Source organism: Corythoichthys intestinalis, chromosome 2 (genome assembly GCF_030265065.1).
Source record: "Corythoichthys intestinalis isolate RoL2023-P3 chromosome 2, ASM3026506v1, whole genome shotgun sequence".
NCBI classification, from domain to species: Eukaryota; Metazoa; Chordata; class Actinopteri; order Syngnathiformes; family Syngnathidae; genus Corythoichthys; species Corythoichthys intestinalis.
The window spans coordinates 10591381-10611485 of record NC_080396.1 but is presented as its reverse complement, the minus strand read 5'-3'; the positions used below and the strand labels follow the sequence as shown (position 1 = coordinate 10611485).

Sequence of the window (20105 nt, the reverse complement as noted above, 5' to 3'; positions counted from 1 at the left end):
CTTTGTTAATGTTTGTAAAATATCTACAGAGGCAACGCCTGTATGTATCATCTTTTGTGTTGTTGTTGTGTGTTTCCATTCGCGATCGGACACTTAAATCCAGTTGTGTAGTGGTCTGAACGATGTGCTAATGCTAGCAAACGCATGCTAACCGTTTGTTATTACTGTATTAGCAGCTAATATTCACTGATTTACGTTGATGCAAACCTGTTTGTTATTGGGGACGAAATTGATTTTTTCATTTCTATTTTTAGTTTCACTCTTCAAGTGATGGTTGAATAAAGTCAGCAAATTATACCAACGTCTTCTGCATCGTTATTTGGGAGTTTAGCTACAGTAGCTGTATAGCCAGGACTGAGCCTTAGCGTCTCGGTGAGGACAGTGCAGTCTATTCCCTCCCGATGCAGTTATCTCCACCTTGCAATGACTGCAAGTCGCTTTGTTGTAATTTTTCCTCGTGAAGTGAAGACACACTTTCGTGCGTTTGAACCTATGTGCTATCATTGTTATGTTTACGGCGGCAATGCTTGTGCTAAACTATCATAACCTTTCATTTTCACCCTCTTTCCTGGTGAAGTGTAGCCAAACTTTGGGGCGAGTGGTTCTTGCCGCCATGCTAGTTTGATGCGTCTGGACAACAAGACAGTCACGATGCAATATGCGTCTTTAGGAATCCTTAAAGGGATCCTTAAGGCTTTTTCATTGTGATGTTGAGGCCTCGAAACACTAGGAACTGGTTCGAAATTGGGATCGGATTTCGATTCCCATCCCTACTCTCAGTGCATTCGCTTTTGTTACCTTGTTTGCTAGCTTTTAGCCACATATTATGCACAATGGACTTGGTTTTAGGCTCCTCTTCTGGCTCAGCAGGTGGCCTTTTCCCCGTAAAAAAGCTGTCCAAAGACGTTTCCGCCTGCAGCACACAACCAACTGCAGCTAAAGTTGCTGTTTACATAGACTGGCACTGGGCTGCTATAGGTGTGCCAACACCCCAGTAATTGTGGCCAACCACTCGATGGCGACCAATACAAATCTTTACAAGTCTATATCGTAGACAGGGATATTGATGTGTCAAGAGTAGCCATGTGCCGGTATGAGATTTTGACGATACGATAACCGTGAGCAAAAATACCGTGGTTTCACGGTATCACGGTTTGGCAATTATAGCTCCAAAATGGGTTATTTTGAGATGGATGGGTTAAAAAAAAATAACTTTTTTTCCATTGAACAGGATTTTTTTTTTTTTCCAGAACATAGTTGCAAATTGTAACACGAATATATTCTTAAAATAAATAAGTTATCAATAAAAAAAATCAAATATTATGAATAAAATTAAATTAAATATAACTTATAGACTACACCCACAGCCACAGCTCAAGTTGCTCAAGATTAGAGCAAGAACAAAATAATTTCTATAAAAAAGTAAAAACACTTCTGAATACAATTTTTGAAAATTTATACTGCATGACTTTTTTGTTTGTTTTTTTGAGGGTGGAAAAGCTCAAGTGAAGTTTCGCCATTTTCAGCCACTGTGTCAACTCTAGTCTACATGATGTCATGCCTTTGTGTTAAAAAGAACACAAAGAATTCATAAATCAATAAGTTAGTTAAAAATGTATAAGTTAAATGTAAATATTGTTGAGGAAATGTTTCATCTAAAACAAAAACATTGGGAGTAAGACCTCTCCTTGATCCAGTGAACGTGGATTTGTGCTTAGGGCAAGATCATCTTTCGCAATTAGCGATCTTTGACGCATCCCTTTTTTCTAGGGTTGTTCCGATCAAGTTTTTTTTTGCTCCCGATCCGATCCCGATCGTTTTAGTTTGAGTATCTGCTGATCCCGATATTTCCTGATCCGATTGCTTTTTTTTTGCTCCCGATTCAATTCCAATCATTCCTGATAATTTTTCCCCATCATATACATTTTGGCAATGCATTAAGAGAAAAATGAATAAAACTCGGACAAATATATGCATTCAACATACAGTACATAAGTACTGTATTTTTTTATTATGGCAATTAATCCTCAAGATGGTATTTACATTATTAACATTCTTTCTGTGAGAGGGATCCACGGATAGAAAGACTTGTGGCTTTGTATATTGTGATTAAATATTGCCATCTAGTGTATTTGTTGAGCTTTCAGTAAATGATACTGCAGCCATGCCCCAATGCATGATGGGAAGTGAAATCATACCGGAAGGGGGTGAGTGCTGCCGCGCCAAGCCACTTCTGGCTGCATTTTTGACACACAAAAATAGCGAATACCGTACTAAGGTTTGACGGAAAATTTTAGAGGTTTTGAAACCGCGACGTTTTCACACCACGGTAAACCATGAAACCGGTAACCGGCACATGCCTAGTCAAGAGCCACAGGCCAGATTGCAGTCGTCAATAAATTATTTATTTCTCTGCGGCCCGGTAGCAAATGCGCCACGGACCGGTACCGGTCAGCAGCAAGGTGGTTGGGGACCACTGATTTAAAGGGTTTACGCTCAGTCTGGATAGGATAACCTTGAAAGTGCGCAAGCCAGGTGTTTAAAAAAATGACTTAAGTGCAAATGGGAGAATATACCACATTTCATCCAATTTTCCGCATACCTCCTATTCTACGAGCTTTAGCAGTTTGCTCTTAAATTGTCCTTTCAGTTTAGATTCAAGTAGAGTTTTGCTGACTTTCCTATGGCTGTCATCTTGAGAAAACACGGATGTCTTCATAAAAAATCAGACGGTCCAGCTACTCTCTGGTCAGCTGAAAGAGGTGAGCTGGAACAGGGCGCATACACAGATAAAACACACACACATTTTCACGCCACTTATTTTTTCTTCACTTGTCTTGTTTGCATGCGGTCTAGCTTGCATGCTTGACAACTCGCCCTCTTGTAAACTCAAATGATTGTCCTTATTTGTGGCATTCTCTACTTTGGTTGTGGTCAATGCATTTCATTCAAACATGCCAGGCCAGAAAATGCAGGGGATGTTTCTTTCTGATGGCCGACGTAGATGAATTACCTTGTAGCTTGACACGGGCAGTTTGAAAAAGGCACATTTTTGTCAGGACCAAAAATGTCTGAACTCATCATACTGCCTTAAGATTTTTTAGTTTTTTTGGGGAGGGATAAAGACACGGTATGTCTGGATGAATGCCCTTTTGCTCCACACGGGTTGAATATCAAGAAGAAACAGATATAGTAACTGCGTTTCTTAGGATGAACTGAAATCAGGTTTGTACGGACGGCACGTTTCGGGCAAACATTCAGGTACACCGTCTCTCTCTCATCTGTCACCTCGTATATCAGCAGCATGGGTCGTCCAGGAAAGTTACTCTCAAGTCAAGTTGTGGCCATTCAATGTTACCTACTGCAAGGGCGTTCGCTGGCCTTTGTCAAGAGATACAAAACAAACAAGTCTGGTCTGTCGTGGATCTCTGAGCGTGTTTGCACAAGTGGGACGCCAGTGAGTAGAATTCAGAGGAATTCATTGTTGCTGATCATCTTTTGAATTGGTGCCATGATGGTGGAAACAAGCCCAAAGTTCACTGGTGGGTTGCCATTGTCTGACATGATCCAGCTTAGCCCTTGCACATGCATGTTAGTGATCACTAGTGAATTGCTGAGTGCACTAGTCATTCAAAAAGCTCAATCAAAGGAAGGGTTTCATGTTCATTTCAAACCATTTGCATTAAAAAAAAACGGGTCTTTGTCAGGGGTCACATTTCTTAAGAGAACCATCTCTACATCAAGACATAGCAATTGGTGCGGCATGTCAGATCAGTGGATTTTGCGAAGCAGCTTAATTGCTCCCAAAGATTCCTCAAGCACCGGCAGCACCTAAGCTTGCAAAGGACTAAGGAAGCCATAGCACTCATTGACATCATCACTGCAATCCATCCCTTCAAGCCCAGCCCGCCCCCAAAGCCCCCCCCTCTGCACTAGTCTGCGCTTACTCAGAGCGGCCAGAGAGGGGCGCCGCGTGCTATCAGACCTACCGTAGGCAGAGAAGTCCACCACAGTCAAGATACACGGAGCACATATAAGACACAAAGCAGGAAGGAGGAGAGCAGAGACAAAGGAAGAGATTGAACTCACAGCAGACACCAAAGAAGGGTAATCACAGCAAATGCAGTCAGCTACACTTTAGGGAGGGAGGAAAATGACAGATAGGCCAACCTCCTCATTAGCACAATCATATCTTGCGCGGCAGATCCATTGTGCCTTAAAATAACTTCTCTTTTAGAAGACTGAATGAGTCGTCAAATCATCACTGAGGCGTGTAAAAAAAAAAAAAATAATTAGAAGACCTGCGCAAGAACAATTGTTCTGAAAGCTATTTTTATAATCACTCTTCAAAGGGTGAGAAAGCATTATTGGGGGCTGAGCTGTTTAGATAGGACATGTCATTTTCCACTCAAATCCCAGAGCACAAGTGAGGAAGAGAGAGAGGAAGAGAAAAAGACAGAGAAACAATAACATACATGACAAATACATCACATAACAAAAGAAGAGAGAAAAATAAAACATGATCATGGTTGGTACGACTCGTATATTTTTTCATCTATGGAGAATACACTGACCTGGTTACAAGGCCATTGAATAAAGCCTTTACTCATCAGCAACTGTACACTGTAGTTCAAAGAGTAGTAACAAACATGTGACCAGGGATTGCAAAACTATTGGATAGAGTTTTTCTTCATCACTTATGTTAAAATTAAGGCTGTCAAATGATTAAAATTTTTAATGGAGTTAATCACAGCTTAAAATTCAATTAATCGTAATTAATTGCAATTCAAACCATCTCTAAAATATGCCATATTTTTCTGTAAATTATTGTTGGGATGTAAAGATAAGGCACAAGACTAGTGCTGCAACGATTGATCGATTAAATTGAGTATTCGATTAGAAAAAATTATTCAAATTAAATTTTGTTGCTTCGAGTATTCGTTTAATTAAAGTGGTGTTGTAATGGTTTATTTTGAAAGTGATGGCATCTAGCTTTATTGATTAGGGTGGATACACTGCCCTCTGGTCTGCCTCTTTTCACAGGGCTGAATCCAACTGCTCCCTGTTAAGACCAACGTAAGCTAAGTTTTTGTTTGAGCTAATGTTTTTTAATGCATTCAGAATTGAGGTTATAGGTATATTTAGCCGTTTTTTGTGGGAATATGTGTCTGAACCATTTGTTAAGAGCATTGTAAAAAAATTTTTTTTTTTGCATTTTATAGCATTTAGCTAGTGGACTTTTTCTATGTAAGTTAGCCAATTGTTCTTTTGTTGTACATAAATCCTCATTAAAATTAGGGCTGTCAAATGACTAAAATGTTTAATCAAGTTAATCACAGCTTAAAATTTCAATTAATCGTAATTAATTGCAATTCAAACCATCTCTAAAATATGCCATATTTTTCTGTAAATTTTATTGTTGAGTATGTAAAGATAAGGCACAAGACTATTGCTGCAACAATTAAACTATTAACTCGAGTATTCGATTAGAAAAAATTATTCAAACTAAATTTTGTTGCTTCGAGTATTCGTTTAATTAAAGTGGCGTTGTAATGGTTTATTTTGAAAGTGATGGCATCTAGCTTTATTGATTAGGGTGGATACGCTGCCCTCTGGTCTGCCTCTTTTCACAGGGCTGAATCCAACTGCTCCCTGTTAAGACCAATGTAAGTTTTTGTTTGAGCTAATGTTTTTTAATGCATTCAGAATTGAGGTTAAAGTATATTTAGCCATTTTATGTGGGAATATGTGTCTGAACCATTTGTTAAGAGCATTGTAAAAAAAAAATTTGCATTTTATAGCATTTAAGCTAGTGGAATTTTTCTATGTAAGTTAGCCAACTGTTCTTTCGTTGTACATAGATCCTCATTATGCCGTTTGAGCCTCAGCTCAGGTATTTTAATTTTTCATGTTCCTTATCCGATTACTCGATTATTCGAACCAACTAGTGCATCGATTAATTGACTACTAAAATATTCGATAGCTGCAGTCCACCACAAGACTGATATATACATTCCAAATACTGTACATAAGTACTGTATTTGTTTATTATAACAATAAATCCACAAGATTGGCATTAACATTATTAACATTCTTTCTGTCAAAGGGATCCACGGATAGAAAGACTTGTAGTTCTTAAAAGATAAATGTTAGTACAAGTTATAGTAATTTTATATTTAAAACCCCTCTTAATGTTTTCGTTTTAATAATATTTGTAAAATTTTTAATCAAAAAATAAACTAGTAGCTCCCCATTGTTGACGTCGCCGAGTGGGACGTCACATGGGCTCCCTGCCGTTCTTCCAAAGTGTCTTTAACTACGTAAGGTAGTGATTGAAATACACCACAAGGTTTCAATGACGAGTTTTAAATTAATTAGAGATCTAGCCAACGAGTGTGTTTTTCCGCTCAGCTGACGCCGTAGTTTCCGGATTCATTGTACCTTACGTTCATTTGAGTGTTGACTCCACAACGTACGAGACCTCTGATAGTTTATATATTGTGACTAAATATTGCCATCCAGTGTATTTGTTGAGCTAAAGGATATGTTTGAATAGAGTTTGACCAAAGTCTGAATAAATTTTATGTGTATTTTGCATAGCTAATTTGATTGGGAATGCCAATTCTCTTTGCATTGAGCACTTTTCTTTTTGTGAACATTATTTTTTTTGAGTGATAGGAATATTATTTTGTTTTGCTTTCACTAAATTATACTGTAGCGACTTAACTGTTCCGCCCAAATGCATGATGGGAAGTTGGGCAACCATGACTGTCAGTGGTGGCTGCAAATGGTATATTTTCTGCGTTGTGTTAAATTAAGCGTGTTAAGCAAAAAAGATCATCTCCTGTCACTCTTCCCTACGTCACTCGCCACAATACTTATGTTTGTTGTTGAAGGAGTTGCCGAAGGTTATGCCAATAAACGGTGCGGTCCAATGAACGCCTATGTCCACTCGCTTTTCTCTGCCTCTTAGCTCTCAATGTGCAAAAACGGCGTCATTATAATCTGCGATACGCGATAAATTTGACAGCACTAGTTAAAATGTTTAAAAGTAGTAAGAAGCCTGACCAATTCAGGGGAATTTCACTTGTCAAAACATTACTTCAAAATAATATGAGTCAAGTAAATGTAGTAGTCATCCTAAAAAATGTACTGAAGTACAAGTAAAGAAGTATCGGTGAAATGCATAATCAAATAATGACTAACTCTTGTCAATGTTATTATTTTTTTTTTTTTACAATCGTATATTTTTTTTCTCAGTACAACAACATCTATAGGAAGTACTATTATTATAATGTACTATAACCTATTACGTGACCACATTGGGCCCAAAAAAATACACAAAAATAATGGAATTAGAAAAATCTAGAAAAATTAAATATCACCTGTTCAAAGAGAATGAGTGCTCTCTAGTGGAGAAAACACATTTCCTACCGTAAATGTAAAAAGATCATATCTGATTTTCCGTAGTCTATCGGTATTAAATAAGAAAATGGGAGAGAGATGGGAGATGTTGACGGCAGCGCTCTGTGTGAAATTGTTTGTTTTTTATGGTGCTTTGAAGACGCCACGTGATTGAACAGGCCTAGGTCATAATAGTGTGAGTGCCCTCTAGTGGAGAAAACACATTTCCTTCTGTGAATTTAAAATGGTCCTATCAACAGAATCAAATAAAAACTGGGAGAGGGATTGAAATCCTTGCTTCCAAGTAATGTGTACAACAGCTCTATGTCAAATAGTTTATTTTTTATGGTGCTTTAAAGACGCCATGTGATTGAACAGGCCGGCGTGATAATAATAAAACTATTAACCTCAGTCCAAACAAAGTGACATATCAATGGGAGTTGAAATACTGTAATGCAGAGGGGGGTAGAGTAGCCAAAAATGTTCCTCAAGTAAGAGTAGCGTTATTTCAGAATAATTAGGGCTGTCAAAATTATCGCGTTAACGCGCGGTAATTAATTTTTTTAATTAATCACGTTAAAATATTTGACGCAATTAACGCACATGTCCCGCTCAGACAGTATTCTGCCTTTTGGTATGTTTTACAGCAAGGTTTATTGTGCTGTCTAACAGCGAACTCTTGTGGTCGCTTTGCGACATGGTTTATTGCTTTCTTGCCAGTTCAATATGACTGCACGACGTCTCGGGCTGACGCCTACGTTGTAATGTTGTGCTTATATGATCCTTGGACAAGATTTGTCCGTAAGTATGGTTGTTGTAAAGAATGTACATATTATGTTAGTAAGCGAAATGTTATATTTTTTGTATGAGACGCTTTTTGTTTATGTTTAGTGAACCTGCTGTGTATAGCGTGCTAAGCTAACGTTGTTGCTAATGCAATGCTTGTGTACTGTTTTTTTGTAGTTTTACTACGGTCTAAAGAGGACAATGTTTTGAGGCCATTTTATTAATAAATCAGATGAAAAAGGAAGAAGTCTGATTATTAAGGCGTCGTTCACTAGCTGTCTAGCTTTGGAAAAAGTAGACGCTTCGGAGTGAGGACAGCATAGACAGATTTAAATGACAGTAGAGTGAAATGCCCACTACAGTCCTTATGTACTGAATGTTGAATATATATATATCCATCTTGTGTCTTATCTTTCCATTCCAACAATTTATTTTACAGAATATATATGTAATTCACAGAAAAATATGGCATATTTTATAGATGGTTTGAATTGCGATTAATTGCGATTAATTATGATTAATTAATTTTTAAGCTGTAATTAACTCGATTAAAAAGTTTAATCGTTTGACAGCCCTAAAAATAATATTACTTTAGTAACAGTAAAAGTACTCATCCAAAAATGTGCTGAAATACATATAAAAAAGTATTTGGTGAAAAGAATATTCAAGTAATGAGTCACATTGTAAGTAACTTCTTACGTTATTTAATCTTTTTTTTAATGGGATTTTCTTTCTCAGCACAAAGATGTACTGTTATTATTATACTGTACTATAAACTATTACATTACAGAATTAAGCCAAAGAAATACGAGAAAAAAAATCTGCAAAACTGAAGCATCATTCATCCAAAGGGCATTACTGCCCTCTAGTAGTTCCTAGTTTAAATCGTTGAATAGATCCTTCATAGTTCCTGTTATGAAATGAAAAGGATCATATCTCCAGTTTTCCGAGGTAAATCAGTGCCAAATAAAAACTGTGAGAGAGGTTAAAATCTGCGTTTTCGAGTCTTGTTGAGGGCAGCGCTCCATGTCAAATACTTCATTTTTTACTGTGCTTTAAAGATTCCACGTGATTGACGAGGCCAGCCTGATCATAGTACAGCAAGCTTGAGTCTGATTGGTATAATGGAGTCATGGGATTATTGTTGTGACGTCTCATTGGTGAAACTGGCAGAGCTATTGTTGGCATCGCTGGGAAAAAAAAAAGTTAAATCTAATATGTAGAATAAAGAGGAAAGCCAGTTTTCAATTTTATTTTAAGTAAAGCCAATTTATCATATTTTACAGTATTGTGCTTAGTAACACGACTCTTAGAAGTACTTTTTTCTCAAAAAGTAACTCAAGTAAATATAACGCATTACTACTCACCTCTGCTGTGATGTCATTTTCTTTTTTAAATGAATGAATAGCATTTACCAATCAAGTTTAAGAAACAACTTTGCAATACTCTTTATCAACTTTGTACAAGTGTTAAAATGTCATATTTGTGAACCGGTGTTCGGCCATTCCTTACTACGCGGCGAAACGTCCTACACAATGCTCAGCGCACTTGCGCAAGCGTCCGCACGTATGCGCACATCGGTTAGAAGCGACGAGTACTCACTATTTTTGTTTTTATTTTTTTTTAAGAACCTTTTCATTGCCTCAAAGATACTTTTTGCATGTATTACCCATAAGCGGATTTTAAAGGGGGGCCAAGCCCCCCCTGGTGCCCGAAAAGTGTCATTGCATGTAATTGACTTTCCTATATATATATAAAAATAGTAAAGCAATAAAACTGCAACAAAAATGAAATGAACAAAAAAAAAAAACTTTTATGATGGGTCAAAATTATTTTTCGAACAGATCATGTGACTAGCACCTTAGATGCTCATTTGCTTTGCATATAATTTTCATTAAAAAAATATATTAGGGGAGGGCAATTTTTTTTTCAAATGATTATATTCTTTGATTGAAAATATTTAATATAATAAATATAACTTTTTGAATGATTAAATGATTGATACACAAATGTCCTACACTTAATATGGCCCAAACACAAAAAGGATTGCTTCAATCAAAGAAAACTTTTTCAATGAAAAATTAAGTGTTCAAATGCAAATTTTTCAATCTCAAATACTTTTTCGCATTCAAAAACTTTTTGTATGATTGAAATTTTTCTTTTTTTGATTGAAGTGATTTTTCTTTTTAAACATATATTTTTTTAAGCAACTTTTTTTTTGATTGAATAATACAGGAAAAAAATGTCCTAGCCAAAATGTGGCCCAAACACAAATGACTTCATTAAAAAAAAACAGGAAAAAAATCAAAGAAAAATAGCTTTCACGTGCATGTTTGGGCAGTTTTTTGACTTTCTAATTTATTTTTACATTCAAACACTTTTTTTTTTTTTTTTTTTTATTGAAGCGATTTTTTTTTTTTTTGGTTGACAATATATATTTTGATTGAAGCAACTTGTTTTTGATTGAATAATAAAGACACAAATCTACCTCTATATGGCTCCACTCAGGGGATAAAATTTTTAACGGTGGTAACTACATTGGCACGACACCGGCGGGCGTACCATACTCAATGAATGACAATCTTGGTGAAAAGTATAGCTGTCCTAAGCAGCATGATTTAGAATTCCCCTCAAGAATGATGGGAAACAAAAAAACACTCATTGTCAACTTATTATTATAAATATTCTTGTAAGTTAATTTTATTGCTGACACTGCGTTTCGGGGTCATCAACATGTTGGGCCCCCCTGCCCCAAAGTCAAACTCCGCCTATGGTAATACCCTCTAATACTTTTAACCATTGTGTTTTTTTGTGTTAGCTTTGAAGCAGTTGACCACATTAGTCACTTAGCGTATTTAACCTGTCCTTATTTGATATAACTACATTTAAGTATTTTCTTAAGGCATTTTTTCGTACGTTCTGCCTGTATGCATATAAACAAAACACGTTTAGATCTCACGGTAGAACTTTGGGTGTCAAATTTGACTAATGTAGAACTATAGGCGGAGTTTGACTTTTGGGGCGGGGGGGGGGCACGACATGTGGATGACCCTAAAACGCAGTGTCAGCAATAAAATTAACTTACAAGAATATTTATAATAATAAGTTGAAAATGAGCGTTTTTTTTTTTTTTTTTTGTTTCCCATCATTCTTGAGGGGAATTCTAAATCAGGCTGCTTAGGACAGCTATACTTTTCGCTTTGATCGTCATTCATTGAATATGGTCCACCCGCCGGTGTCGTGCCAATGTATTTACCCCAGGCAAAAATTGTATCCCCTGGACGGAGTCATATGGAGGTAGATTTTATGCCTTCATTATTCGATCCCCCCCCAAAAAGTTGCTTCAATCAAAAAATATATATATATTTTTTTAAATTCACTTCAATCAAAAAAATGTCTTTGAATGTAAAAATAAATTAGAAACTTAAAAAACTCAACAAAAAAAAATGCATTTGAAAGCTATTTTTCTTTCATTTTTTTTGTATTGAAGTCAATTTTTGGGGGGTTAAAGCAACTTTTTTGATTGAAGTGATGTTGTTTTGCGTATGGGCCACATTTTGGCTAGGACATTTGTGTCTTTATTATTCAATCAAAAAATAAGTTGCTTCAAACAAAAAATATATATTTTCAAAAGAAAAATCACTTAATCAAAAAAAGAAAATGCGAATGAATGAATGCGAAAAAATATTTGAGAATCAAATATTTGCATTTGAACACTTAATTTTTCATTTAAAAAGTTTTCTTTGATTTTAGCAATCCCTTTTGTGTGACATTTGTGTCTAAATCATTCAATCCCCCAAAAAGTTGCTCCAATCAAAAAATATATATTTTCAAACAAAGAAAAAAGTATTTGAGATTGAAAAATTTGCATGTGAACACTTAATTTTTCATTGAAAAAGTTTTCTCTGATTGAAGCAATCCTTTTTGTGTTTGTGCCATATTAAGTGTACGACATTTGTGTCGCAATCATTTAATCCTTCAAAAAGTTATATTTATTATTTTAAATATTTTCAATCAAAGAAAATAATCATTTGAAAAATAAAATCGCCCTCCCCTATTTTTTTTTTTTTCTTTAAATAATATGCAAAGCAAATGACCGTCTAACATGATCTGTTCGAAAAATCATTTGGAGCCATTTTAAAAATATTGTTTTTTGTTCATTTCATTCATTTTTGTTGATTTTTTTTATTGCTTTACAAATTTTTTATATTTAGGAAAGTCAATTAGCCCCCCCCCCCCCCCCCCCCCCCCCAACCCAAACTCCGCTTATGTGTAGAAGGTTTCGCCGATTTAGGAAATTTTGGCAAAACACCGGTATAAAATCCAAAAAGTTTCTTTCAATCACTTATAAAGCTGACAGAAGCATATCCTCACTCAGGTCCTAATGTGAAAAACAAACCTGTTTGACCTAAAAACAAATGCATGCCCCTATATAATACACATTGAAGCAGTTATGAACCTGTTTAAAATGAGTCAAATCCTCCAAATTCTCCCAGTGTCACATACCTCTCCTCCTTTGAGGTTCTTCATCCCCATGTCACCCTTCCCTTTCTTGCCCTTCTTGTTCTTCTTCTTCTTGCAACAACATTTCTTGACGATGCAGAAGCAGCAAGTTAGAATAAGCAAAGCAGCGACCACAGCAATGGCAATGATGGCCCAGGATGGCACTGAGGATAGTCAACAAATATACGTGTAGGTGAAACATTCCTTGCCCGCAAGCAAAGAAACAAATACTTTGACATTTGACCGACCACTCATTTAACCTGGTCCATGTCATGCTCTGGGCCAAATATATTTAGTAAGAGGCGATTAGATTGGAGAAAATTAGATTTCTGTGCCATTAGGGGGGGCAGCCAGTGATCAATACTGAATAAAGTCGTTATGAGGCGGCCGATGCCTGCAGCAAAAGCACAAAATCCAATTCCAAAACGCCGACTTCGTCATCACAAGTTGATTGGAAGTCGGTCGGGTACTCACGTGGGATCTTATCGATTTCATTCAGAAACTTGTTTTTGATCTCGTCAAAGGCATCGTTCTTGCTGACCGGCTCGGTGGAGTTGTCCGCAGAGACGAGTGCAACAGGGGCAGGAGTCACAGTCAAGGCACTGGCCCCTGTTGGCTTGGCAGCGGCGACCATGGGCGTTGTCTGGTGCTTGAACAAGTTCCACTTAACCATTTAGGCTGCACACACAGTCCCTGTAAAAGAAAAAACACGTGGAAAGTGGAAATTAAAGTGGAAAAAAAAAATGATTTGACTGAAACTCTTATATATATTTTTTTAGGGCTGTCAGAATTATCGCATTAACGGGTAGTAATTTTTTTTTTTAATTAATCACGTTATATTTGACGCAATTAACGCACATCCCCCGCTCAAACAGATTAAAATGACAGCACAGTGTAATCTCCACTTGTTACTTGTGTTTTTTGGAGTTTTGTAGCCCTCTGCTGGCGCTTGGGTGCGACCCATAAGCATTGTGTAATCATTGACATCAACAATGGAGGGCTACTAGTTTATTTTTTGATTGAAAATTTTACAAATTTTAATAAAACGAAAACATTAAGAGGGGTTTCAATATAAAATTTCGGTAACACTTTATGATGACTATCCGTTTTACTAGTTAATAGATCATTAGTAAACTGTTGATAAATGATTTATTATTGATTTGTGAAGTATTTGTTAACAGTTTGTTAAGCATTTACAGGGTGTTCTTAACCTGAAACAGTTTGTGTAGAAACGTTTCAAGTTTTTGTGTGTAACATTTGGCATTTCTATCTTTTTAGGTTAAGAAATGCCGTTCACTTCAGAAGAAAAGGCATTTTGATAAGGCATTTTGCAGGCAGCGCTCATGTTGCACATTTATGAAAATCTGCCATAGAACCAACAAATATTTGTACTTTTCTTTGTATATTTAACCGATAAAACTTATGACCTTCAACATAAAGTGTATATAGTTTTATTAAGGTCCATCAACTAGCATGGGCATTTAGAATGGGGTCAACCATATTGAAAACCCTGTAAATGCTTAACAAACTGTTAACAAATACTTCACAAATCAACAATAAATCATTTATCAACAGTTTACTAATGATCTATTAACTAGTAAAACGGATAGTTATTATAAAGTGTTACCAAAATTTCTATAACTTGTACTAACATTTATCTTTTAAGAACTACAAGTCTTTCTATCCATGGATCGCTTGAAACGAATGTTAATAATGTTAATGCCATCTTGTGGATTTATTGTTATAATAAACAAATCCAGTACTTATGTACAGTATGTTGAATGTATATATCCGTCTTGTGTCTTATCTTTCCATTCCAACAATAGTTTACAGAAAAATATGGCATATTTTATAGATGGTTTGAATTGCGATTAATTACGGTTAATTAATTTTTAAGCTGTAATTAACTCGATTAAAAATTTTAATCGTTTGACAGCCCTAATTTTTTTTTACCAATGCCTTTTTTTACCTTCTTGAACATTGCCAAGACTAAACATTGGAGGGGAGGAAAATCTTGCTGAGGTGGTATTTTATTTTCGATAATCGTTAATATTTTCAGTAACTGGACATACAGTCATGTGAAAAAATTAGGACATCCCATTAAATATTCAGTTCTTTGTTAAGAAATGTTCACATATCAATGTCTGATCTTGAAAGTGATTTAATTGCAAGTAAACAACATACATGAACATTGTTTCACTCATTGAACCAACTATACATACAGTATCAACAAAAATGCATATTCTAACTGAGGAAAAAGTTAGGACACCCTAGCACCTAATAACTAGTGTTACCCCCATCACTGAAATAACTTCAGTGAAATGCTTTTTGTCGCCATCTACCACTCTTTGACATCGTTCTGAAGAATGTTTGCCCCACTCCTTAACACAGAATGCTTTCAACAGTGACTGTCTGTTGAAGTGAGGAAAAAACACTATGGCGATATCAAAGGAGCTGTCTGAGGCATTCAGAAAGAAGATTGTAGACGTTTATGAGTCTGGTAAGGGATTTCTAAAGATCTCAAAAGGACATAAAATCTGCAATTCCACTGTCCTGAAAATAGTCTACAAGTGGAGTACATTCAAAACACCTGCCAACATGCCCATGCCTGGCCGTCTGAGCAAGTTCACCCCGAGAGCAGACTGCAAGATGCTAAAAGAAGTCTCCAAAAACCCTAAAATGTCATCACGGGACCTACAGCAGACTCTTGCCACTGTTGATGTGAAAGTGTATGCCTCTACAATCCGAAAGAGACTTCACAAGTTTAACCTTCATTGTAGGATTGCAAGGAGGAAACCTTTGCTCTCCAAGAAGAACATGAAGGCCAGACTGAAGTTTGCCAGAGTGAATGTAGACAAAGCCCTTCTGGAATAATGTTCTTTGGACATATGAATCTAAAACTGAATTATTTGGACACCAGAACAGAGGACAGGTTTGCCGTAAACCCAGGAAAAGAACCTCATACCAACTGTGAAGCATGGAGGTGGAAATGTCATGGTTTGGGGATGCTTATCTACAGCAGGACCTGGCCAGCTCACCATCAAAGAATCCACCTTGAATTCTATCCTGTATCAGAGGGTGCTTGAGGAACATGTGAGATCATCTGTGAAAAAAAATTAAATCTGAAGCGAAACTGGACCCTGAAACATGACAATGACCCAAAACTAGGGCTGTCAAGCGATTAAAATTTTTAATCGAGTTAATCACAGCTTAAAAATTAATTAATCGTAATTAATTGCAATTCAAACCATCTCTAAAATATGCCATATTTTTCTGTAAATTATTGTTGGAATGGAAAGATAAGTAAAGTAGTGATTGAAAATACACCACAAGGTGTCAATGGCGAGTTTTAAATTAATTAGAGATCTAGCCAGAACTTTTTGGTAGAAACACAGGTTCTCGTGTTTGGAGGAGAAAGAATACTGAATTGCATCCAAAGAACACCATACCCACTGTGAAGCATGGCGGTGGAAACATCATGCTTTGGGGCTGTTTTTCTGCAAAGGGACCAGGACGACTGATCTGTGTAAAGGGAAGAATGATTGGGGCCATGTATCGAGAGATTTTGAGTGAAAATAGCAAGGGCATTGAAGATGAGACGTGGCTGGGTCTTTCAGCATGACAATGATCCCAAACACGCAGCCAGGGCAACAAAGGACTGGCTTCGTAAGAAGCATTTCAAGGTCCTGGAGTGGCCTAGCCAGTCTCCAGATCTCAACCCCACAGAAAATCTGTGGAGGGAGTTGAAAGTCCGTGTTGCCCAACGACAGTCCCAAAACATCACTGCTCTAGAGGAGATCTGCATGGAGGAATGGGCCAAAATACCAGCAACAGTGTGTGAAAAGCTTGTGAAGAGGTACAGAAAACATTTGACCTCTGTTATTGCCAACAAGGGGTACATAACAAAGTATTGAGATGAACTTTTGGTATTGACCAAATACTTCTTTTCCACCTTGATTTGCAAATAAATTCTTTAAAAATCAAACAATGTGATTTTCTCGGATATTTTTCCACATTCTGTTCATTCATGGTTGAGGTTCACCCATGTTAACAATTACAGGCCTCTCTAATATTTTCATGTGAGAGAACTTGCACAATTAGTGGTTGACTAAATACTTATTTGCCCCACTGTATATTAACAGTGCTCTACAATCTTAACAGTACATTTATTACATATGCAGATATTCATGCTTTGTAATGGAGTCAATGTATTTTAATTAATTTAAAGGTGTTACAGTGTGTTAAAATATCAAAACACGTGATGCATTTAATTGTTCACAGTTTTATTAAAAATATATTTCATCATGTAATGCTCAAACACAGGTCATACAGCCTGAAGAGTAATAAAAACCCTTCCTGATGTAGGTTGTCTTAATTAATGCTTAAAAGGATTGAGGTCAATGCTGTTACTATATTAATAAGTATAAAGATACATTGAGAAATTTTACAATGCGTGATGAAGCAGTTCTACTTCCCTGAACCCTCTGCTCCTACCATCCCCACCCGTTTTGACTAACAGAAACGTCATAGTATCTGCAGTGATTGACTATGGCAGTCTGTTCAACAGTCTAGCACTGCACTCGTTCCAACATATTTCACAAGGCAGTGAGGTCAGTGGGCAGTGATCTGAGTTCACTTGGCGACGATATTTATAAGAAATGACATCAACTCTCAGTTGTACATCACTATTATGCCATTTTTTCTTCTTCTTTTTTTCTTTTGTCGCCTAATGATCAAGCCAATTGTGCCTGACCAGGAAGGTGTTAGGAGAAAAAAAGCCACACACCATTTTGCCATCATGTTTCCACACACCAAACAAATGCTCAATCAGAGCTCTTATCAGTTCCAGAAATCACTGTGTGACAAGTGCAGCTGCAGGAAAACTGATGACAGATTGGGCGCGAACAGCAAGGAATGACAAGAATAACAAGAGTCGACTCTTATTGATTTTATTAACGTAATGGCGATATGATAGGCAAGCAGAATTTTCCCATTTCTTAGCTGCCACTTCTCAAGTTTCAGCCTTCAATTATTGCCAGACATGAATTATTCAGTATGAGTCTGACAATGAGAAGGATAAGCGCACGTCACGGTCACCTCAGTACAGTAAACTGTATGTCCTTAAAATCACTTGTCCTGCTGTTATCACGAACAGTGCTGCTGACATATTACCTGAAGGAAGTATAAAATATATACAGTAGGGGTGTGACAAAATATGGAAATGGTGATATATCGTGATACTTTGTATCCCAAAAGGTTATCGATATGCTCCTGCCAAGAATCGAGATATCGTTTTAAAAAGGTGTCACTGTTTTAATTAAAAAAAAAAAAAAAAATAGGAAAAAAAAAAGGAACCAACAAGTTGTTACCAAAATCTTCCACCATAATACAACCCCTAGCAAAAAGTATGCAATCACCAATCTCGGACGAGCACTCAGACATTTTATCATGTAGAACAAACTCAGGTAAAATGCTTGAAAAAATAATGAATTAGTTCAAAAGTGCAACTCTTTAGCATTCAGAAACACTAAAAGAAATGAAGAGAAAACATTGTGGTGGTCAGTAAATGTTACTTTTATAGCGCAAGTTCAGGGAAATATACTGTATATGGAATGACTCCATTCTGAGGAAAAAAATATGGAATCATGAGAAACAAACAAAGAAATAACAATCAAAACACATCTCTAGTATTTCATAGCACCACCTCTGGCTTTTATGACAGCTTACAGTCTCTGAGGCATGGACTTGATGAGTATTCTTCATCAATTTGGGGCCAACGACAAACAATATTTTCAATTGAAGGGATAAGAAAGCCGTCTAAAATTTCCATGTAAACTTGTGAATTTATTGAAGTGTAAATCTCACTGGAACGGCACCAAACAAAAGCTCCAGCATCATCACCTTGTCAAAAGTCAAGAACCTGCATTGGACTAGGTGTCAAGAGTAAAAAATCTGAATTGGACAAGGTGATGATGCTGGACATTTTGTTTGGTGCTGTTCCAGTGAGACTTTAATGGCCCAAAATTACCTAATTGCCTGGCATTGACTGCCACTGACCTCCATAGACGTTCAATCCGTTTGAAGTGGGAGGGATGGCAGCGAATGAACGAACCTTTCATTCGCTGCCACCCTCCCAGTTCAAATGGATTGGACGTCTACTAGATGATAAACTAATTCCAATTCACACCTAGTTGTTTGTAGAATATCCTAGAATGATTTCCTGACCAATATATCGATAATTGTTGTATCGCCATATCGTCAGATCATCGTTATCGTGAGCTTTGTATCGCAAATTGTATCGTATCGTGAGGTACCAAGAGGTTCCCACTCCTAATATACAGTGTATCACAAAAGTGAGTACACCCCTCGCATTTCTGCAGATATTTAAGTGTATCTTTTCATGGGACAACACTGACAAAATGACACTTCGACACAATGAAAAGTAGTCTCTGTGCAGCTTATATAATAGAGTTAAATCATTTTCCCCTCAAAATAACTCAAAATATAGCCATTAATATCTAAACTCCTGGCAACAAATGTGAGTACACCCCTTTGAAACTACATCCCTAAATGTCCAAATTGAGTACTGCTTGCCATTTTCCCTCCAAAATGTCATGTTACTCGTTAGTGCAGTGCTTCTCAATTATTTTCTGTTACGCCCACCCCAGGAAGACGTAAACGTTCCGCGCCCCCCCAACTCTCTGCCACCACTGTAAATATACTGTAGTATCATTTGTATATAAAATTATTCTTATAAGTACAACTCTGCATAACATTGTGTTCTTTTTAATATTAAAAATATATATATAGATCAACTTACAATAAAGTGTAAAAAAAAAAAAACCAGACACATCCATTTTGTAAAAATACACCTGATACATTTGTTGACTGTTTTATGATGCTAAAAAATAAAATTTAATAGAATCAATAAATAATAATAAATTCAAATTGATTAGCAAAATTAACTCATTTGGACAATATGTCAAACAATTAGACCGAAAAAACAGAAATGAATACAACAATGGACAGTGTCATTGAAAAGAGGGACAGTTTTTATTTTTGCTGCAGGCAGTATCAGCTCCTTTGCTATGGTGTGGGGTCATTTTGCACTGAGCAGCTTGGTATGCCACCTTATATAATGCTGACAGTGCTTGCTGGTTTACTGATGTAACACTAACAAAGCGGGAGGATTGTTGGCAATATTTGGCAGTTGCTGAAAAAAAATAATTCCTGCTGTCCGCTGCGAAAGTAAACGGTCTGTTTTTTCCTCGTCTCCCACTGTACTAAAAGTCAAAGCCAAAAGCTAAATGCTACAGATGCTTCGTCATATTTCCTTGTCTAAGCTTTTCATATCTCCAGAGCTCTTTGCTGTGTGCTCTTGTTTTGTTCAAAAATACTGCGCACATGCTGAA

The 20105-nt window shown here is 36.6% G+C and overlaps 1 protein-coding gene across 3 annotated transcripts in view; it reads right to left on the bottom strand.

Moving 5' to 3' along the window:
- LOC130912138 (synaptotagmin-2-like) overlaps positions 1-20105 on the bottom strand; it is a 250785-nt gene that overhangs the window by 39020 nt on the left and 191660 nt on the right. For all 3 annotated transcript variants that reach the window (XM_057830001.1, XM_057830003.1, XM_057830002.1), the window contains 2 exons: positions 13168-13386; positions 12697-12857 (listed from right to left, as the gene is read on the bottom strand). In XM_057830001.1, the coding sequence (XP_057685984.1) occupies positions 12697-12857; positions 13168-13366 (360 nt within the window). In that variant the 5' untranslated portion in view covers positions 13367-13386. The remainder of the gene's footprint in view (positions 1-12696; positions 12858-13167; positions 13387-20105) is intronic.